General features: G+C 49.7%; 1 protein-coding gene across 4 annotated transcripts; it reads left to right on the forward strand.

The window, feature by feature from the left end:
- Positions 1-295: 295 nt before the first annotated feature.
- Positions 296-18,482, forward strand: ZYX (zyxin). 4 transcript variants are annotated; one of them, XM_039516233.1, is made up of 10 exons: positions 296-554; positions 5,488-5,774; positions 13,742-13,923; positions 14,418-14,522; positions 15,000-15,533; positions 15,874-16,018; positions 16,122-16,291; positions 16,513-16,691; positions 16,890-17,010; positions 17,246-18,482. In XM_039516233.1, the coding sequence occupies exons 2-10, from the start codon at positions 5,510-5,512 to the stop codon at positions 17,354-17,356; spliced, it is 1,812 nt and encodes a 603-aa protein (XP_039372167.1). In that variant the 5' UTR covers positions 296-554; positions 5,488-5,509; the 3' UTR covers positions 17,357-18,482. The 4 variants fall into 4 exon arrangements, with proteins under 4 accessions (XP_039372167.1, XP_039372187.1, XP_039372169.1 ...); XM_039516253.1 differs by having other exon boundaries at positions 299-554; positions 14,430-14,522; XM_039516235.1 differs by lacking the exon at positions 296-554 and adding an exon at positions 4,708-4,854.
- The last annotated feature ends 969 nt before the right edge of the window (positions 18,483-19,451 follow it).

Below are 19,451 nucleotides of genomic sequence, written 5' to 3' on the forward strand. Positions count from 1 at the left end.
TGGGGGGCGAGAGAGGGAATCCAGGAACAGAAAGTAGAAAGGGTATGAAATATGGGCCTTCCATAAACAGCGCTAGGAGAGAAAGCTGACACCTCCCTCCCCTGAAAACACAGAGGAAAAGGGGGGGAGGGTAAGGAGATGCTGATTTTAAGAGTGGGAGCGCTGCTCTTCCCCCTTCTCTCAAGGCTAGTGCATTCAGCCTCCCCCTGTTACCTCATTGCCACATTCCCTAGTGAGTGAGCTCAGCTGTTCACACAGCCTCTCTCCTTTTATGGTCAAACAGCTTTGCTTAGGCGAGGCCTTTTGCTAGATCCTAGGGAAGTCCTTGGGCCCAGTAGCTCCACCCAGAGCCACTCCTCTTCTCTTCCCCCCCCCCCCCCTTTTGGCAGACAGGCAACTGAAGCAAGTCCAGATTGCTGTGCAGGGGGCAGAGAGAGCGGGACGCTTAGCCCCGGGGAGGAAGGAGTGAAGCTGGGCTTGCGTTCCAGCAGCAGCAAAAGAAAACTTTTAGGCCAAGGGGCACCAGCCTTTTCTTCCTCAGTTTCTCCCCAGAGGTGAGTCCTCTCCCCCACGCTTCCCTTGGAGAAGAGCTTGTCCTGGGTGAAGCTCTTGCCTCTTAGTTTTATTGTAACTTTATGCTTAGAAACTAAATGCATGTTTGTGTAGCAGGGAACCCCACCCCCAATTTCCTACCACACCCACGGGGCTGAGAGGCTGAACTTGCTCTTGTGTTTTGTGGTCTAAGCTGGTTGCACGGCTTGGGCCGTTCTTAGGTTAAATTGATGCGTTTGACGTCTCTGTGGGTCCGACTTATTTTCCGGGGGAGCCTTAAACTTTTGAAAGCCTGACAAACTGTTTGGTTGGCTGGGGTAGGTTTCTCCCCCTCCCCGTGAAAAAGAAATACCTTCCAAGTCGCCTCCTTTCTTTGCTAAAGGTTTAGCAGTGGGGGAGGAGAAGGGGCTCTGCTGGCTGGTTTGAGTTGAGACACTCTGCTCTTGTGTGTACGTGAGACCCCAGAGCCTTTTTCCAGATGTGTTTAGGTGGGGAAAGAATCCGTAACACTTTCGGGAACTCCTCTCCTCTACCTTCCTGGGCGGGGATCTGAAGATAACTTGTGCCTCCAAAATTTGTGACTGCAGTTTGAAATGTGTTTGCATGTTTCTTTCCTGCTGTGCAGAGAAGAAGACGGGGGTGGGGGGGGGGGTTAGTTATGTGAATGTTCACTCTAGGCTTGGCTTGTAGTTTTGAAAGTTCCCCTTTCCCCGGTCCGATTCCGGACTACAACTTACATACAGGGTTTAGTGACTAGAATGACTCACTGCTGGGGGAAGGGAAGTGGGGGTCACTGGGTAAGGAAAGGGGGTGGGGGTTGAGCAGGCAGACACCAGCTGCTTGGAAAAAAATGTGTTTTCTGTTGCTGGGGCTTTGTAACTTTTTTTGCCAGCCAAGCAAACTTTGCAGGATTAACCAGAGTTTGAGGGGGTGAAAATGCGGGTGGTGTGTGTGTGTGGTGTTGGGTTTTTTTTTTTTAAATTAAACAAACCAAAAAAATCCTCAAACTGAAGTAAACCAGCTTGATTCTTTCACTTCATATTTTTAATAGCACATCTCCTTTCTCCACTTTCCATTTGGAGGAGGCAGGTGACTCTGTGGGTGCAGTGCCAGAGTTACTGGATATTGGTGATTCTGAAACATTGCTCTCTCTTCTTTCTCTCCCCCCTCCCCCCCATTACTCCCTGCTTGGTGTGAACTGATAGCCTCCATAGCAGGGATTCTCAAACTTCATTGCACTGCAACCCCCTTCTGACAACAAAAATTACTGCATGACCCCAGGAGGGGGGAACTGAAGCCTGAGCCTACCTGAGCTCCAAGGCCTTCAGCCCCAGGCAGGGGGCCTATAACCTGAGCCCCACAACCCAGGGCTTAAAGCCCTCAGGCTGCAGCTTCAGCCCTGGGCAGTGGGGCTTGGGCTTTGGCCCTGGGCCCCAGCAAGTCTAAGCCAACCCTGGCAACCCCATAAAAACAGGGCCGTGAACCACTGCTTCATAGGGAAGGAATCATTTTGGAGGATGTTAGGGTGGGTCTTTCCTTTCGTGTTCCCTTCTCTACTCAAGGGTGGGATGCACTGGAGACTGGGCCATGAAGTTCAGGTAATGGAGGCAGGAGCCTAAGACTGAGAGTTGGTTGGTTTTCCCTTTGGTGGGTCACCCAGTAGGTGTGGTTTAGGTTGGGGGGTCTACAGCACTTGCATAGAAAACAAAGCAGTCTGTGATGCCCTTAAAATGGATTGCTTTCATGTAACCAGTGCGACTGTGGCCAGTGAAAGGATCTAAATCTTAATTTCTGCCCCTAATCAGTAGAGAGGGGTCATGCATAGGGTAGCTACATAGTCCTTGCTTGAGGCTTTGGTGTCATCTGCCTCTACAGCTACATGGAGTCTTCTGATTATTGTTGTAGATGTCAGGAAATATCTTCCTTTGGGGTTTGATAACCCTAATTTAGGCTCAGGCGTGCCTATGTGACACTCTCTCAGTAATTTTTGTATGCTTGAATAACAGGACTCTACTAATGCATTTTTCATAATTGGGGAGCTGCAGGTCAGGATTGATGGGTACCAGTAGAACTGGGGGAATAATAGCATGCTCAGTGGTTTGAGCATTGGCCTGTTAAACCCAGGGTTGTGAGTTCAATCCTTGAGGGGGCCATCTGGGGCAAAAATCTGTCTGGGGATTGGTTCTGCTTTGAGCAGGGGGTAGGACTAGATGACCTCCTGAGGTCCCTTCCAACCCTGATGATCTATGATTATGTGCATAGAGGGAGGAGAGGTAGGTCAGCCTAAAGACATAGGGGGGGAAGCTTCAGTCCCTGGTCCCATTTTCCCCTTCCCTCTAGGCTATAGGGTGGTGGTTGGACAAACAGAAGATATGCCTTTCCTGCTGCTTTTTAAGCAGAACTTGGGACAGACAGGGGCAGCTGTAGGAGGGAGGCTGCTGTGAGAAGAGAGAGGCTTCAGCCTAGAGAGAGCATATGGGGAAAAGGGCTGCTCTGGGGTCAGGGAGATGGGAACAGCTGTTAGGTATCTGCATGAAGCAGCTGATGTCCCACAATCCATCGCTATAAAGACCAGCCCCATTAAAGAGTATGATCCTGAGGTAAGTAGGATGTTATCTTCAAGTACCTATAAGGGGAGAGGATTTTTAATGGCAGAGGGCACTTAAACTAGCAGGTAAAGGCATAAGAAGACCCAGTGTCTGGTAATTAACCATTGGAACAGTTTACCAAGATACGTGGTGTATTTGCCATCACTTGGAGTCTTTAAATGAAAACTGGATATTTTTCAAAATGATATGCTTTAGCTCAAGCAGAACTTAGTTAGAAGCAGAATCACTGGGTGAGAGTCTGTGGTCTGTTATGCAGAAGGTCTCAATAATGGTGGTATGGCCCCTTCTGGGCTTAAAATTTGGTAATCTACTCCCCAGCACCCATATGGATGGTTGACACACCCAGTGCCTGACCTTGGGAGAAATGGCATCTTGTGGCTTCAGTCACTTAGGGCCTGTCTACACTGGCACTTTACAGTGCTGCAACTTTCATGCTCAGGGTTGTGAAAAATCACCCCCCACACCCGCATGCAGCAAGTATCAGCGCTGTAAAGTGCCAGTGTAGACAGTGCACCAGTGCTGGGAGCTGTGCCCTTGTGGAGGTGGTAGTGCTTTAACATTGCCAAAGCAATGTTAAAGCGTTTAAGTGTTAGTGTAGACTAGCCCTTAGTCAATGCTGATGACTCTTCTTCCCTCCCTGACCCTCAGCAGGATGTAAGTATGTCCAGGAGAGAGAGGGCTGGTGAGGATTGGTTCCAGTATAACTAAGGCAAATATCTGAGATCTCAGAGTACCCCACAACTTGGGAGAACTTGTATGGGTAAGTGGCCCACGTAGGTCTCCTCAGTGATAGCAGCACCGTGGAATAGCTGCAGGAGGACTGTTTGCATCGCTGGGGTTGTTACAGCAGCCTATCATCCATGCTGACTGTGCAGCAGCTGGCACTGTAGAAGAATGTTGTTCAAAACAAACTAAACCCAAATGCTGGCATACTTGCCTATGCACCCTTGGGAGCATTATTGTGTGTGGTCAGCATGATAAACTTAGTGCCTCTCTGGCCTGGACACCAGCATGGGGGGGAAATCCTAGCAATGTGGGCTCTTATTAGGAGATTGCCAATAGCTCCTGCCTGTTGTGATTTGGAAACATCCCGAGGGCAACTTGAGTGGTGGTTTGGGAAGGGAGATGTGGGGGGGGGGGGGAGTTTGAGGTTTTCCACCTACAACTTGGAGAACTTGCTTTTCAGGACATGGCTGGGCTCTCTGATCCTGGGAGTGGAAATATGCAGCTTGCTGTACTCCAGCTAGATCGTAGTAAAATACCATCAGCAGGATGGAGCTGTGAGCATATTCTGGGGCAAACAGGAAAGTGCTGCCTGCTGTGCTGTTCTAGGCTGCACCCCGAGGGGGCCAGGCCATGGATGGGCTGGCTTTAGGGCAGCGTCTATACTGCAGGGGCTGGGAGGGAGTGACTCTAGGAATGTGTCAGTGAGGCTGGCTGAATCCAGGAGCTGCTTCCTGCAGGAAGGGGCGGGGGCAGGGCGGGCAGTCGTTGCAGCCATTGAGGACGCTGTAGGAGCTCTTGCCTATTGCTACAATGACAGGAAGGGACAGCAAGACAGAAATGACAGCAAGACAAAGGGCTTGGCTGGGGAATGTGTGATACTATGGAATCGCCCAGGCTTCCTTTTGTTCTGCTTGTGCTGCAGCTGTTGGCGGTTCCCCACTGACCAGAGGGGGCAGGGGGCCTACAGGTAAAAGGATGGGGGTGCGGTTGTGAGGAGAGGGGCTGCAGGAGGAGAGGATTGGGAGAGGTGGACTGACAGAGTTGGCAGGGATGCAGTGGTGACAGGCTTGGGGCTTCAGGAGGGCAGGGGTGGTGGTGTGATGCAAGGGGTGCTAAAGCTGCCTCTTGGTGTGTGTGTGGGGGGGGCTCCAGTCTGAGGTGTGGGGATCTGAGCCTTCTGCAGAGGGCTGGCTTCTATTCTGCATTGATCCCAGCTTTGTCCTTCTCTTGGTTTATCATTCCTGCCCCTCTTTCCCCCCCCCATGTTTGTTAACCCCATTCAGCAAAGGGTTGAAGGTGGAGAGAGTTTATTGGCGCTTTGGCCAGTTGTTCTTTCCCTGCATCCCAGTGAGGAGAAGAGGCGCTTGTTCAGGGTTTGCCTCGAGGTCAGACAGCATTTCTTGCTTCAAAACATATTTCTGTCTGCCAGTCCTGGGGGCACCTCAAGCTCTACTCATGCCCCTCTGAGCTCACTCAGGTGCACCCACCCTCCAATTCTGTTTCCTGCTGTCCCTTTCTCCAGATTCATTTGCCCTGGTTGTCCTCTGCAGGGTCATGTCTGATCTCATGTCTGTGTCTCCACTCTCCTTCTGCCCCCCAGGTGCTGAGCAGCCAGCAGCAAGATGACCTCATCTGGTAGCCCGGGAACTCGAATGACTTCCACAGTCAGCATCAATATTTCCACCCCAGCTTTCTACAACCCGCAGAAGAAGTTTGCACCAGTGGTTGCCCCTAAGCCCAAAGTGAACCCCTTCAGAGCTGGGAGTGCTGTACCTGGGAATGCCTCAGAGCTGCCACTGCCCCAGCCTTCTGGGGCTGGTGCCCAACGTGCTCAGATAGGGAAAGTGGGGGAGATCCCACCAGCTGCAGCACCTCTGCTTGCTGAAGGTATGTGAGATCCATAAGGTATTACTCGCCCCATCTGTGGGAGCTGATGTGCGTTCCTGCGTCCTCAGGGCATATGGTCTGTGCCTGGCCTAAACAATGAATAAGGGAGGAAGGAGGGGACACAACTTGCTACGAATAATAGCTGGGTGCTCACGCTGGCAGTGTAGCAGGACTCCAGAGTGGGATACAAAGGTGTGTGTGGGGGGGGGACAAAACATGGGGAAACAATTCTGACCACTTTGATCTAGGTGTTCATAGCATCTTCCTCTCCAAGAGGAAAGGGGAGTGGAGGGGAAGAGAAATTCTGGGGTCTCACCAGAGTCTGTAGGAATACCATAAATATCAGTGTAGGGGGTGGTTACGTTGCAGGGAAGAATCCCCCAGCTTGGCTCACTGTGGGGATAGCTCACACTGTCTTCCATTTCTGTGATTCATCCCTCACCGCACTCTGTAGCTTGTCTCAGATTGTGAAAGCTCTTCCCCTTTGGTCTCACTCATTTCCTGCCATTTCACCATTGTACGTACCCTGCCTGAGTGGGTGGAGTAGTTGCAGGGGCAGATGGTAGGTGCCATAAACAGGAACTGAGACATAGCGGTTTGCCTCCCTGGGTTTTGTTTTCTCTTGTGTTGGTTGTGTCCCCCCACCGCCCCTCCCTATGGGCAGGGTTCTTGTGCCGATGTGGCTTTTACTTTAGCTCTTGATCCCTGTTCGGGGGGCCCCTTTTCGCTCCTCTGAGGCCACCTGGTGATTCAGCCCCCATGTTGGACCTGGCCAGTGCAAGCCACTAGGAGTATCGTTACTACCCGTGTTCTCCTTCTTGGCAACCCTGTATATCACTACGTGGTCACTGGGTTGTCTTGACTAGAATAGGTGGTGTGATGTCTACACTCACCTTTTTAGAAGATGGTGGCTAAGACCATGTCCGCTTTAATGTCTGCTAGCTGGTTGAGTTAAAGTCTAGCAGACAACCTAGCTGATGTTCTAACACCATCTTTAAATCCTGGTTAAGACAGAGTCACAGAGGAGGTGGGTGGTGCTGGGAAAACTTGCCTGCCTCTCACCCCCCCCCCCCATACCTCTTTTTTTTTTTTTTTTTGGGCAGTGTATCTGCATTGACTTCAGTGCTGTTCCTGACCGTACTCCACTGGTAAAATGAGAGCAGGATTAGGCCCCCAGTAGCTTTTATTTGGTGGTCAGAATGAGGAACTGAGATGGGGAACTTTTTCTCTTGCCCTCTGATTTTCTGTTTGTTTGCCCTACTTAAATGCTCAGTCCCTGTTCCTGAATTCAGCCCTCTGTGGCTTCAGTATTGCTTCAGATATATGCAAGTTCTGGGCTGAGTGTGCTGCAGCCAGCTCAGAATGCCCATGGAGATGATGGCTTGCGGTGTGTGGTCTGTCATTGCAGTAAGAGACACCTGACTACACTGGGAAACATTAGGTTGGTAGCAGCCTATCCTGTGGCTGTTCTTTACCAAGGTCAGTGGCTGTGCCAGCTCCAGGAAGCTGTGGTGTTGTCCAATTGTGAATACTAAGCAAGAGTAGAATGGGGCAGTTGCTTGATGGGAGGATAAGAAAATTGGGGGTGTGCTTTCTTCCTTCGGAGTCAGTAGTGACCCCATGGTGATGCTGTGCTGCATGGAAGCATGGAGGTGACTGGATAGATGGTGGTTCATTGAGTTATGTTCCTGATGCAGTATTACAGCCCTGGGCTTGAGGGCAGGGAGGAAAGAACTTGAACAGAACATTGTGTGTGTGGGTTTTTTTTTGGGGGGGTGCCATATGCTAGGAAACTAAGGTTAAATTTTTAAATCCTTAGTACTGCTTTGTGCAGTACCCATTCTCCCCATTTTACTGAGGAGGAAACTGCCTATTATGAAAGTCATTTCACCCTTAAGCATCAATGTAGCTTCATTAATTAATCTCTGAACTGGGAGTCCAGAGAACTTTGTGCTCCCACTTCTGCCACTGGCTCACTTGGACAAGACACTGCTTCAAACCCTTTTTCTCCAGCTGGGAAATGGGGATAATATCCACTGCATGGGCTGTGAAACTCACTTTTTGTCAGGTGACTGAGTCTGGCTGTTTGTAAATCACATACGGAGTCCTTGGAAAGGAGTTGTATAAATCCAAAGCTGCCTTGTTAGGGCCACCTATTGGGACAAGGCTGGGACTAGATCTTGTGTATTGCTGGCTTCCAGCTTTCTGCTTTGTCCACTAGATGTCGGTTTCTGTCCAAACAAGATAGCTGCTTGAAAATGGCAGGGTGATCATGAGAGTATTGGCTGTTATAAGACCTTTAAAAAGACTGTGGGGAGATGCAAAAGCCCTTACCATAAAACTCCAACAGCAAACAACCAAACTTTCTCATTGAGAGCAGACAAAACATCAGGCCAGCTGGGAGTTTCCAGCCCAAACAGTGGTTAATATAATGTTCTAAAGAAACCCCTAGACTTTCCCAAATGGTAGCAAACTTTTTTTTCTTTTCCCCCCATAACTTCCCTATATCTAAATTCCCTCTCTGATTCACTCAAAAACTTGCAACAAAAGTTTTAAGGGCAGGAGGCCAAAGAGAAACTTCATGCAGATTGGTTTTGTGAATTTTGAAGCTTAATTGTGGAGACACTTTCTCTCCATAACAAAGGCAAAGAACGAATGTCATGTTAATGTGGAAAATAAATACAAGATCATGTAATGCAGTGCTTAACTATATCAACTTCTGTGGCCTGTTTTTTATACAGGAGGTCAGACTAGATGATTTAATGGTCTCTTCTAGCCTTAAAGTCTGTGAAACTCAGCCATGCTGCACAGACAGACACAGACATAACCAGTATTACACAAAAAATACAAGTAGTATAATGTTAAATGGGAAGACAAATGCTACTGCTGTGCAACATGGCAAGTTAATATTGCTATAAGAATTCTCTCTTATCTACTATTGAGGATTAAGATCAAGTTAGTGCAGGTGCAATAATTAACCATTAATCCTTTATGAATAATGGTATGAAGCCCTTTTAGTGACTAATTTATAATCTGTGCTGATACTGCACCTACCATCCTGGCAGATCTTGGTTCCACTTCTGCAAACTTCTTTGTGGTGTTTGAGCAACTATTTTCTTTTTGCATTCAATCTTCCAGCATTATCTTTCCTTCCCGAGTTGAAACAGCTAAACGGACTTTGCTCAAACTTTCCATTCAGTTGAGGGGGGGGTGGTGTATGCACATGCAGAATCCAATGTTTGACAATTCCATTTCCTGGTGGCAAGTAGGAAGCTTTCCCTGAGTTGGGAGTCAGATTACAGGCTTGGGGTGAAGGTGATGGTACTCTTTCATGCTCTAGCTGCAAAAATAAGCTCTGCCCACTTGAGGAGAAAATGAGATGGTTCTATCAATAGACTGTGCAGATGTTCAGAATGATTGTGTTCCACTGGGCTTTCTGTACTTGGCTCCCTCTACGAGCTCTTCTGGGTGCATTGGGTCCTGCTCCTTAAACGGGGGGTGGGGAAACAAGTGGTATCTCCCAACTTGTGCCAAAATGAGCTTGTCACACAGAGTACTTCCTTTCATTTTTTTACATACTTTGAGCAGCAAAAGAGCTAACCCGTTGACAGTTAACTTCAATACCAATTGATCCTTTAACAAGTGCTTAGATGAATGAGGCAGTGCCTACATCACTGAGTTCTCGTTTCAGGCTCTCTGCAAACTCAAGCAGACCGTGCTGCTATAGTTACGCTTGTTTCACATTTTCATGGTTTTCTTTGCAACCATAACAGTTTGCCTTCATTTTTAAAAAAAGAGATAAGCTGAAATTTGGAGAATGAGAGCAGCTTGAGAGGAAGTCTGCATACCACCGAATTCATGGTGTACCTTGGCTAAAAGGAAATCTTACGCTTTCAGCTTTAAGAAAGTGTATCATATCCCTTGTAGCTTTGAAGAGAACCTCCCAAACGTGACCCAGCATATTGCTGATGGTTGAGTCTAACTTTCCAACAAGGCTTGACAGTTTTACTTCTGCTGCTCCTGCTCATTGTTCTGTATCCAGCAGTGGAATGGACAATAATCAGGTCAGTTTCATGCTGCTAGTCAGGGGTAACTATAAGCAGCAATAGAGGCACTGGATCTAGGGTACGGGATATAGCAGTGGACACCTCCCCTTCCCTAGCAGCAGCCAGAAGCCTTTGTAGCTTTGAGTTATGGGGAGGAGAGAATGCAAGAAGATTTCTCCTCGCTTCTAGAAGGTGGGGAGGAAGAGAGGGTACAGGTTTATCTGATCTCTGGTGGCTAGAGGATCCCCTAAGCTGGGCCCAGGGACATCTGCTTCATAAGAACCTCAACAACTGGAGGAGAATTGAGATTTTTACCAGAGCATGATCCCCGGACTTGTAGGTCCCTTCCTCTTTCATCTCTACCTCTGTCAAGAAGGTGTTAAGTTTCTCAAGTCCTTGTGGAGACCAGGCACGGGAAACTTTAACCCCAAAGCCAATGCTTCTTTCAGCTACCAGAAAAAGAATAGTGGCTTCCAACTGCACCCTAGTGTGTGGTTTGTGTCATGGGCCAGATAGTCTAATGCAGTGACTCTCACCTTTCCAGATTCCTGTACTCCTTTCAGGAGTCTGATTTGTCTTGTGTACTCCCGAGTTTCACCTCACTTAAACTGCTTGCTTAACAAAATGACGAATACAAAAGTCATAGCACACTAGTACTGAAAAATTTCTAATTTTTACCATACAATTATAAAATCAACACATATAAATATTACACTGAAATGTAAAGTATCAGAGGAGTAGCTGTGTTAGTCTGGATCTGTAAAAAGCGACAGAATCCTGTGGCACCTTATAGACTAACAGAAGTATTGGAGCATAAACTTTTGTGGGTCAATACCCACTTTGTCAGACACATACTCTGTTGCTTTTTACTGAAATTCAAGTATATAGTATATAGAGCAGTATAAACAACTCGTAGTACAAACTAAAATTTCATACAGACTTTGCTATTGCGTTTTATGTAGCCTGTTGTAAAACTAGGCAAATACCTAGGTGAGTTGATGTAACCCCTGGAAGACCTCTGCATACTCCCAGGGGTACATGTACCTAGGGTGAGAACCACTGGTCTAATGCACCAGTTCCTGAACCTGTCTTCCATGTGTACTTGCTGGCAAGTTATATGGTGCTGTCTGCTTGACTTGATCTATATAGTTTTCTAGGCTCTTCATTGCAACAAGCCTGGGTGCCTGCAAAAGTACTGGGAAATGAGGAATAGGCACTCTCCCCTTCTGCCCTAATGGGAGCTGCTATGTAGGAGTGAGAGAGGAAATGGGAGGCCACCTGCTAATGGGAGAGGATCAGGCATTGGAGGAGCATGTGCAGGAGAATGGGGAGAAACTTAAATAAGGGTGAACATGCGTGGTGGGGTATGCATACCCCATCCCCTGCCAGGGTGGATAGTGAGGATGTGGACACTGCGGTTACTGTCTACCCGACTGTCTCATACCTCACCACACACAAGTCCAAGGGCCAGAGTGAAAGCAGTGGTCCTTGGGTTTGGGGCAGCGTGGCCTAGTGGCCATTATTCAAGGGGCTGCCACCAGGGGGGTGGTGGCCCAGGTAGTGAGGCTTGGAGCCCACCTGGCTCCACTTGACCCCGGCCCAGAACCCTATCCGTGGCGGAGTGGCCCACCACTGGGTCAGCACAGAATCCCAATGAAACACAGGTGCTGACCTCACCCAGGTGGGGGGGAATATCACTTGCTCACTCTCCCTGAGTCACTTCCTACCATGCTTCCTGACGTTGTAGTCCATGGGCTATCCGGGTCTCTGGGCTCTTCAGCACAGGTAATTCCCTGGGGCTTCATTAGCTACAGATATCCAGTCTGGTTCTTGGGATCTCCGGCTCCTGCAGCCAAGGGCTGTGGTGGCTTCTCAGCTGGAGACTCCACCAAAGGTCCTCCCTCTCCAGCAGTCAGTCCAGACTGAACTGCTCCCTTTTATACTGGCATAGCACTTGGAGCATGCCCAGTATGGTCTGAGGGGCAGGACTTCCTCTGCCCATACTGTGGTGTTAATCCCTTCCAGCCCACTGTGGGGTATGCACACCCCATCACAATGTGCCATATCAATTTAAAAAATCAGTTATCTCAAAGAAGACCTACTTTTTGTAAGAATAATTGGGATAAAATATAACATGGTTTTATAAAAGGTAGATCGTGCCGGACCAACCTCATATCCTTCTTTGAGAAGATAACCAAGTTTTTAGACAAAGAAAATGCAGATCTACTCTGCCTGGCTTTCAGTAGGGCATCTGATACAGTTCTACATGGGGAAACTAGTTAAACTGGAGAAGATGGGGATTAATATGAAAACTGAAAGGTGGGTAAAGGGTAGACAACTGGTCATACTGAAAGGTGAACTGTTATGGTGGAGGAAGGTTACTAGTGGAGTTCTTCAGGGCGTGGTCTTGGGTCCAGTCTTATTTAACACGGATTGCTGGCCTTGGCATAAAAAGTGAGAGCGTGCTAATAAAATTTGTGGATGACACAAAGCTGGGAGGTATTGCCAATACAGAGGAGGACCAGAATATCCTACAAGGTTTGAATGACCTGTAAACTGGAGTAATAGAAATGAGATGGAAATTTAGTAATGTAAAGTGCAAGGTCATGCATTTAGGGAATAACAAGAAGAAATTCTCCTGAGCTGGGGATGTATTAGTTGGAAGTGACGGGGGTGGGGGGCTGGAGAAAGACCTGGGTGTATTGGTTGATCACAGGATGACTATCGGTTGTCAATGTGATGTGGCTGTGAAAAAGGCTGATGCATCAGGTGAGGTATTTCCAGTAGAGACCGGCAAGTGTTAATATCACTGGAGAGGCCTCATCTAGAATACTGTGAGTAATTCTTGTCTCCCATATTTAAGAAAGATGAATTCAAAGTGGAACAGGTGCAGAGAAGGTTTACTTCTCTGAGAAGTGTGATCTGAGAAATGAAAACCTTCCTTATGAGAGGAAACTCGACGAGGCTGGCTTGTTTAGCCTAACCAAAAGAAGGGTAAGGGGAGATATGATTGCTCTCTCTAAATACTGGGGAGGGAGAGGAGTTAAGAGCCAGTGTTGACACAAGAACAAATCGGTATAAACTGGCCAACAAGTTTAGGCTGAAATTAGACAACCTTCCAAGGAGAGCAATGAAGGGGGGAAAAAAAAATCTAACTTCAAGATTGAGTTAAGTTTATGGAGGGGAGGGGATGGGATGATGGGGCATATGGCCTATCAGCAACTGCCAGTAGCAAAAATACCCAATGGCTGAAGATGGGACTCTAGATGGGGAGGGCTCTGAGTTACTACAGAGAATTCTTTCTCAGGTGTGTGGCTGGTGGGTCTTGCCCACATGCTCAGGGTCTAACAGCTGATCACCATATTAGGGGTCAGGAAGGAATTTTCTCATCGGTCAGATTAGCAGATACCGTGGGTTTCTTTCACCTTCCTCTGCAGCATGGGGCACAGGTCACTTGCTGGTTTGAACTAGTGTAAATAGTGAATTGTCTGTGACTTGAAGTCTTTAAACTGCATTTCGAGGACTTCCATAACTCAACCAGAGGTTATGGGTCTATTACAGCAGTGGGTGGGTGAGGTTCTGTGGCCTGCAATGTGCAGGAGATCAGACTGGATGATCACAACGGTCCCTTCTGACCTTAAAGACGGAGTCTAAAATGCATCAAATGCTTTGGTAACTCTCAAAGGTGCACAGTTACTGTGTGTTCTTTTTATACAATGGCAAATGTGTTGGGAATGGTCTCTGTGTGATGCCAAGCTTGTCAGGGTTGTGGGATGGGAGTTAGCGACCCCCATAGTTTGACCGTTCTTATGTCCCTGGTCTGGAAAGCACTCGATCTTGTGGCTGAATGTTGCTGGAGAAGCATGGTCAAAACCTGTCCCCTTTTCTCCCCACTTCCCACCCCTTTCTTCTTCCCTGCAGAGCTGCCACTGCCACCTCCACCCCCTCCAGGAGAGGAGACGGGCATCTCCCCAACCAGTGCTTTCCCACTGCCTCCACCGCCATTCGAAGAGCCCTTCCCCCCAGCCCCAGAAGAGGTTTTTCCTTCTCCCCCTCCCCCCATGGCTGACGAGGGACTTGCGACTGGGGTGCCTGACCCACAGGTAAGTATAGCCATAGCTGGTCTGGGGTTCATTGCTTAGGTGGGCCACTCTAGTCCCCTGTGTTCTGAACACGTGCAGGCACTTGGCAGGGCTGCATGGCCTTGAGTCAACATCTCTGCAGGCACACCTCAGCACTGGGAAGATGCTGGGAGCAGAGAAGCTCTCGCATTTCAGGCACCTCCTTAGTGTTTTCAAAGTGCTTTGTTCCTGGGGAAGCCACTACTGTGGCACCATTTGTCTGGGCCTGCATTCTGTACTGCCCACAGTGCTCGCATAGCATGTACCTAACCCCCCACCATTCCCTCTAGCTTGCCTCTTGTCCAAAATCAGTTGTAGGATTATGCTGTGATCCCAGGCCAACAGCATTCTGTCCCAGCAGAGGACTGTGGGGCTGGGAACCTCATGGTGGGATAGAGGATGTCCCCAGGTTTGCAGCTGTTCCTGATAAGGGTGAGTCACATAACACGCCCTATTGCTCCTTCCTCCCCCATTGGTTGGTGACACAGGTGCGTGGGAAGATGAATAGTATTGAACTGGAGATTGACTCGCTGTCCTCCATGCTGGATGACATGGAGAAGAATGATCCCTTCAAATCCCGGGTGAGCTTCCCTCCATGGTGCATTGCATTCTCTGTATGGGTCGTGTTGAAGGGGAGGGGTGGTAGGCTGGTTTCACTAGGGGTAAGGTCGGGTCAGAGGGGATGGCTGAATGGGGATTGTGTGGTAGGGGCCATTACTGAAGTAGGAAATGGATAGATAAACCATAGAGGGAGGGAGCATAGCTGGAAGGGGAAAAACCTCTCAGTTGCAGGTCAGTGAGGGATGTTTAGTGGATTGAAGGGGTAGCCAGATAGATGAGGTGGAGTGTGGAGTCAGGGAGGAGAAAGAAGGGCAGCTCTAGTCCCCCCTCAGTCTGTGGGAGTGGATGAGCTCAGTGTGTGTCTGAGGTTGGGGATTGCCTCAAGCAGCGATGCAGACTTACGCTGAAGTGCATCAACATGCTCTGCAAAGCATGGTGGATAATCACTTGCATAATACTGATTGGCTGTCTGTTCTCCCCATCTCTTCTCCTTGCAGATGTCTCCAGGATCCACAGCTCCCCTGGAAATATCTTCTGCCCCTAAAGGCCATGTAGAAATCATGGCTGTGCCTAAAGATCCCCCAGCTCCTGCATCTTTCCCCCCCAAGTTCACCCCAAAACCCAGTGGAGGCTTCACACCAAAACCCTCTGAAGTGAATGTGGTCCCTGCACCAGCACCTTGGGCAGCCCCACAGCAGCGTAGAGACCCCCCAGCAACACAGTCCAGAGCGCCAGTCCCATCTGCGCCCCTTCTTCCCTCAGCCCAGCCTGCCCCTAAATTTACCCCACCCACTGTTGCCAGCTCTCCCAAATTTGGATCCAAGCCAGCTGCTGGTGCTTCTGGGGTCCCCACAAACTCCATGAGATTTACTGCCCCTCCCCCTGCTCAGACCCGATTCACAGCCCCTTCAGCTATGGGCTTGGCCCCAAGGCCCCAGCCTCCCAGTTTCACCTATGCCCAGCAGCGGGAGAGACCTCAGGTGCAGGAGAAGCCACATCCCACGGGACAGCCTGCTGCCCCACGGGACATGGTAAGGAGCAGAGCCATGCTCCAGATGGCTTGTGACCAGGAGTGTGTCGGGGATGGGGGGAGAAAATGGAATTGCCTCCAACATAAGGAGAGTTAGTACTCATCCGAGAGGGAGCAGCTGAAGAAGAGACCTCACTGTGTCTTATGTGAGGGGAGGGGGCAGGCAGTAGGTGGAGAAGGGTATTCCCCAGAGATACCTGGGAAGGGGGCAGGCATTGCAGGGTGCTCCTGAGAGATACTGTGCCAGTGGGGAAAGGGGCACAAACATGGGGGGAGGGAGGGCTCCCATCCTCCCAGTAAGTGCTTTCTGGTGCTGAATGTCTTCCTCTGTCTTTCTGCAGCACAGGGCTCCTGTGGTCACTGGTTCAGAGCCCCCCAGGGGAAACTCCTCATTGACCATGAAAGAGGTGGAAGAGCTGGAGCTGCTGACCCAGAAGCTCATGAAGGATATGGAGCACCCACCCCATGCGGAAGCCTCCACTTCTGGTGGGTGCTGGCAAGTGAGGTCCCCCTGTGGAGAAGCTGGGTATTAGTCTGGGTTATGGTGGCTATTTCCCCTTCTGTAACCACCTTCTTCCTCCTATGGCAGAGCTGTGCGGCCTCTGCCGGAAGCCCCTTTCCCGAACTCAGCCCGCTGTGCGTGCCCTTGACCATCTCTTCCATGTGGAGTGCTTCACTTGCTTCAAGTGTGAGAAGCAGCTGCAAGGGCAGCAGTTCTACAATGTGGATGAGAAGCCCTTCTGTGAGGACTGTTATGCTGTGAGTGATGGAGGGGCCCATGGTGTGGGGCACTGCTGTGCTGGAAGGGGAATGGGCATAGGAGTGTTGCCCACTCACAGCACAGCACAGTGCCCTGTGTGGCTGGCCTGCCCCCGTCTTCCCTCCCTCAATTGCTGAAGGAAGGCTGCCCCTCCTGTCCAGGGATACTGTTGGGTTGGGCTGCTCATGTCTCTGGCTCACTTGCCCTGTCCTCTCCCTAGGGTACCCTGGAGAAGTGCAGTGTCTGCAAACAGACCATCACAGACCGGATGCTGAAGGCCACAGGCAATTCATACCATCCCCAGTGCTTCACCTGTGTGGTGTGCCAGACCCCCCTTGAGGGGGCATCTTTCATTGTGGACCAGGCCAATCAGCCCCACTGTGTGGATGACTATCACAGGTAGGCAGGAAGCATCTGGCCAGAGGAGGAGCCAGCCCCACAGAGAGAGCCTCCCAAGAGAGGAGATGTGTTTCTCCCCCCCGCCCGCCGCTCATCCTTGCTGCTCGGCTGCCTCTCTGCTCTCCTGCAGTGTTTGGCTGGATCCCCATTGGGAAGGCTGCAGTTGTCAGTGTCTCATCTCTCCTCTGTGTGCTGCAGGAAGTATGCCCCCCGCTGTTCAGTCTGTGGTGAGCCCATCATGCCAGAGCCCGGAAAGGATGAGACCGTGCGTGTGGTGGCCTTGGAGAAGAACTTCCACATGAAGTGCTACAAGTGCGAGGTAACCAGCCTCTCCTCCAAATCTCCCTCCATTTCCCCTATGTCCATCTCCTGTCCATGTCTCACTATGGCATTGTCCTGTTCTCAAGCCTGTCAGCCCTCCCACGGGGCCTTCCATGTGCATCTGTCTTTCTCTCTCTTCCCTTCCCCCCACCCGTGTCTTGTTCACATTAGTGTTAGTTGTCACTGAACTTCCTGTCATCTATTTTTATTTTATTTTATTTTCCCCCCCTCAGGACTGTGAGAGGCCCTTGTCTATTGAGGCAGATGAGAACGGCTGCTTCCCCCTGGATGGTCACGTACTGTGTATGAAGTGTCACACCACTCGTGCCAAAGCTGCGCGCTGAGGGGCTTGGAGTGGGGTATGCCCTTGATACCTCTCCTCCCCCATACCAATGGCCTGCATTCCCCTGCTCTCAATGGTCCAATCCCTTTGCCCTACAGGGCACATTCCTACTTAGATACCCTGGCAGTGATCCTTCCTTCACACAGGGATCACCACCCCATATCCCTTCCTCCATGCCAGGATCCCCCTCTGCAATGCCTGCTTTTCCTGGTTCCAGTGCATTTCAGACTGGGGAGTGTGGGAGATTCCCCCCCCCCCCCCGCCCTGTTTCCCATAAATTTGCTCTAGAATGGACATTTCAATAATCCTGGAGGAAATAGGTTGGCCTCTCCAACAGTGTGCTCTTACTCCTTCAGCTCTACCTGGTAGAGCTAGGCAGAACTGCTTAGTGGTTGTGTCTGAGGCTAAAGGTATCTTTGCTCTATGGAGCAGTACACATATTTGGCATTGTGAGATGAAGTGCCCGTCTCTTCAGTGCTCCTTTCTCTGCTGTCTCCCTCTCATGCCTATGCTCCTAGATATGGGTATTTCTGAGAAGAGTGGAGACGGAGCTTGGTGGGCAGCCTTGCTCCCCGGGTTGGAAAGAGTTTTTAATCTAGGTTTATAGCTTTCCTGCCTCTGTCGATTTCACCAGCTGGCTGATCCTGTCTAACATTTTTCCCTGCCAGATAAACCTGTCAGCCTGGGGAGAGGCCTCTCACTGGGTTTGGGACCCTCTTCCTCCCCTCCCAGAAGGTCTCTACTCCCCACTTCCTTTCACTCAGTGTCTTCCTTGGTGCTTGGCCCAGTCGCTTGGCACAGCAAACTATCCAAAGGATTTGTGTTTACACAAAGGACTCCTAGAGCTCATTACTGGGCGCTGGCAGCCCCCACAGGGAACGGCCCCAGGGTGCTGGCAGTGACTCCTAATACCACAGGTTGGAGGAATGTCTCCCCAGGTACCAATAGGGGTTGCTCACTGTTATTGGGAAGGCTGCAGTGATAATTGCAATGGCCTAATGGGCTCTGCCTGTCACTAGGGCAATCCCCTCTTCCTGGGCTGGAATTGCTCTGACTGAACGGGCATTTTGGATACTGTACTTTCCAGCCACTGTGTGCATCCAATAAAACATTTTTATTGAAATCTCCTCCTTTGGTCTGTTAATCCAACCTTGTGCACGAGAATCACTATGTTCCACTACCATACAAGCTATGAGATGGAGAGTTGCTGGAACAGCAATGCTGTCACTTCCCCATTCCTCACCTGAACCCTGGGGCTATGGATTCTGCCTTTGCATTGGCAATGAGAAGGGCTGGGTCTCCCCACCCTCCATTATTAGCTTCCTCTTCAAACTGTGTAAGATGAAGAGCTCAACACTCTATAAAAATCTGGCCCTTTGCTCAAAGGTATTTAGACATATATTGATGCAGATAAGACACCTGCTTAGGTACCTAACTTCTGTTGATGCATCTCTAAGAGCCTTAATACTGAATATCTGACCTTAAAGCTCTCCATACTTTTGATTAGGTTAACTGTTTGTTCTCTGGACCTTTTCCAGAATTGAATGGTGCCCAATCCTGAATGCATATCCTTCTTTGGAAGTACCATAGCATCTCTGGGCTCTTTAACAATGCTTCTGTTGTATCCTCTGCTTTTTGACACCTAAATCTTATGGATCTAGCCCAAGTGACACACATCTTCAGATCTCCACTCAACTACTGCCTAATCCTCTAGGCACCTCAACTTCCTCTACTAAAGTCCCTTAGGTGCCAAGTTTCTGCCAATGAGCATGTGCACAGCCCCCTTGGGTGGGGTGCCCAGGTGCTTATCTCACACTTAAACACCAGGTGGGGGAACACCTACTTTATCTTGTGTGTGGGGCCTGTTCCATTCAGAGTTCTCCAAGCATGCTAAACACCACATAAAATGGTGGGAGGGGGGAGTAGTGGTGGTGTCCCCTCTAATTCTTAACCCACTGGTTAGAGCTCTCAGCTGGGATGTGGGAGACCAGGTTCAGTTCCCCCTCTGCCTGATGTGGAGAAGAGATTTAAATTTGGGTTCTGTCTCTCTCCCTCCCCCCCCCCACAAGAATGCCCTAATCACTGGTCTATGGAGT

This window comes from Mauremys reevesii, linkage group 1 (assembly GCF_016161935.1).
Source record: "Mauremys reevesii isolate NIE-2019 linkage group 1, ASM1616193v1, whole genome shotgun sequence".
In the NCBI taxonomy this organism is placed as follows: Eukaryota; Metazoa; Chordata; order Testudines; family Geoemydidae; genus Mauremys; species Mauremys reevesii.

Bases quoted from the DNA above. Each gene is read 5' to 3' on its own strand.
- ZYX (XM_039516233.1), top strand. From the start codon at position 5,510: ATGACCTCATCTGGTAGCCCGGGAACTCGAATGACTTCCACAGTCAGC. The intron at 5,775-13,741 runs GTATGTGAGATC...TCTTCCCTGCAG, and splicing joins AGCACCTCTGCTTGCTGAAG to AGCTGCCACTGCCACCTCCA. The intron at 15,534-15,873 runs GTAAGGAGCAGA...GTCTTTCTGCAG, and splicing joins CTGCTGCCCCACGGGACATG to CACAGGGCTCCTGTGGTCAC.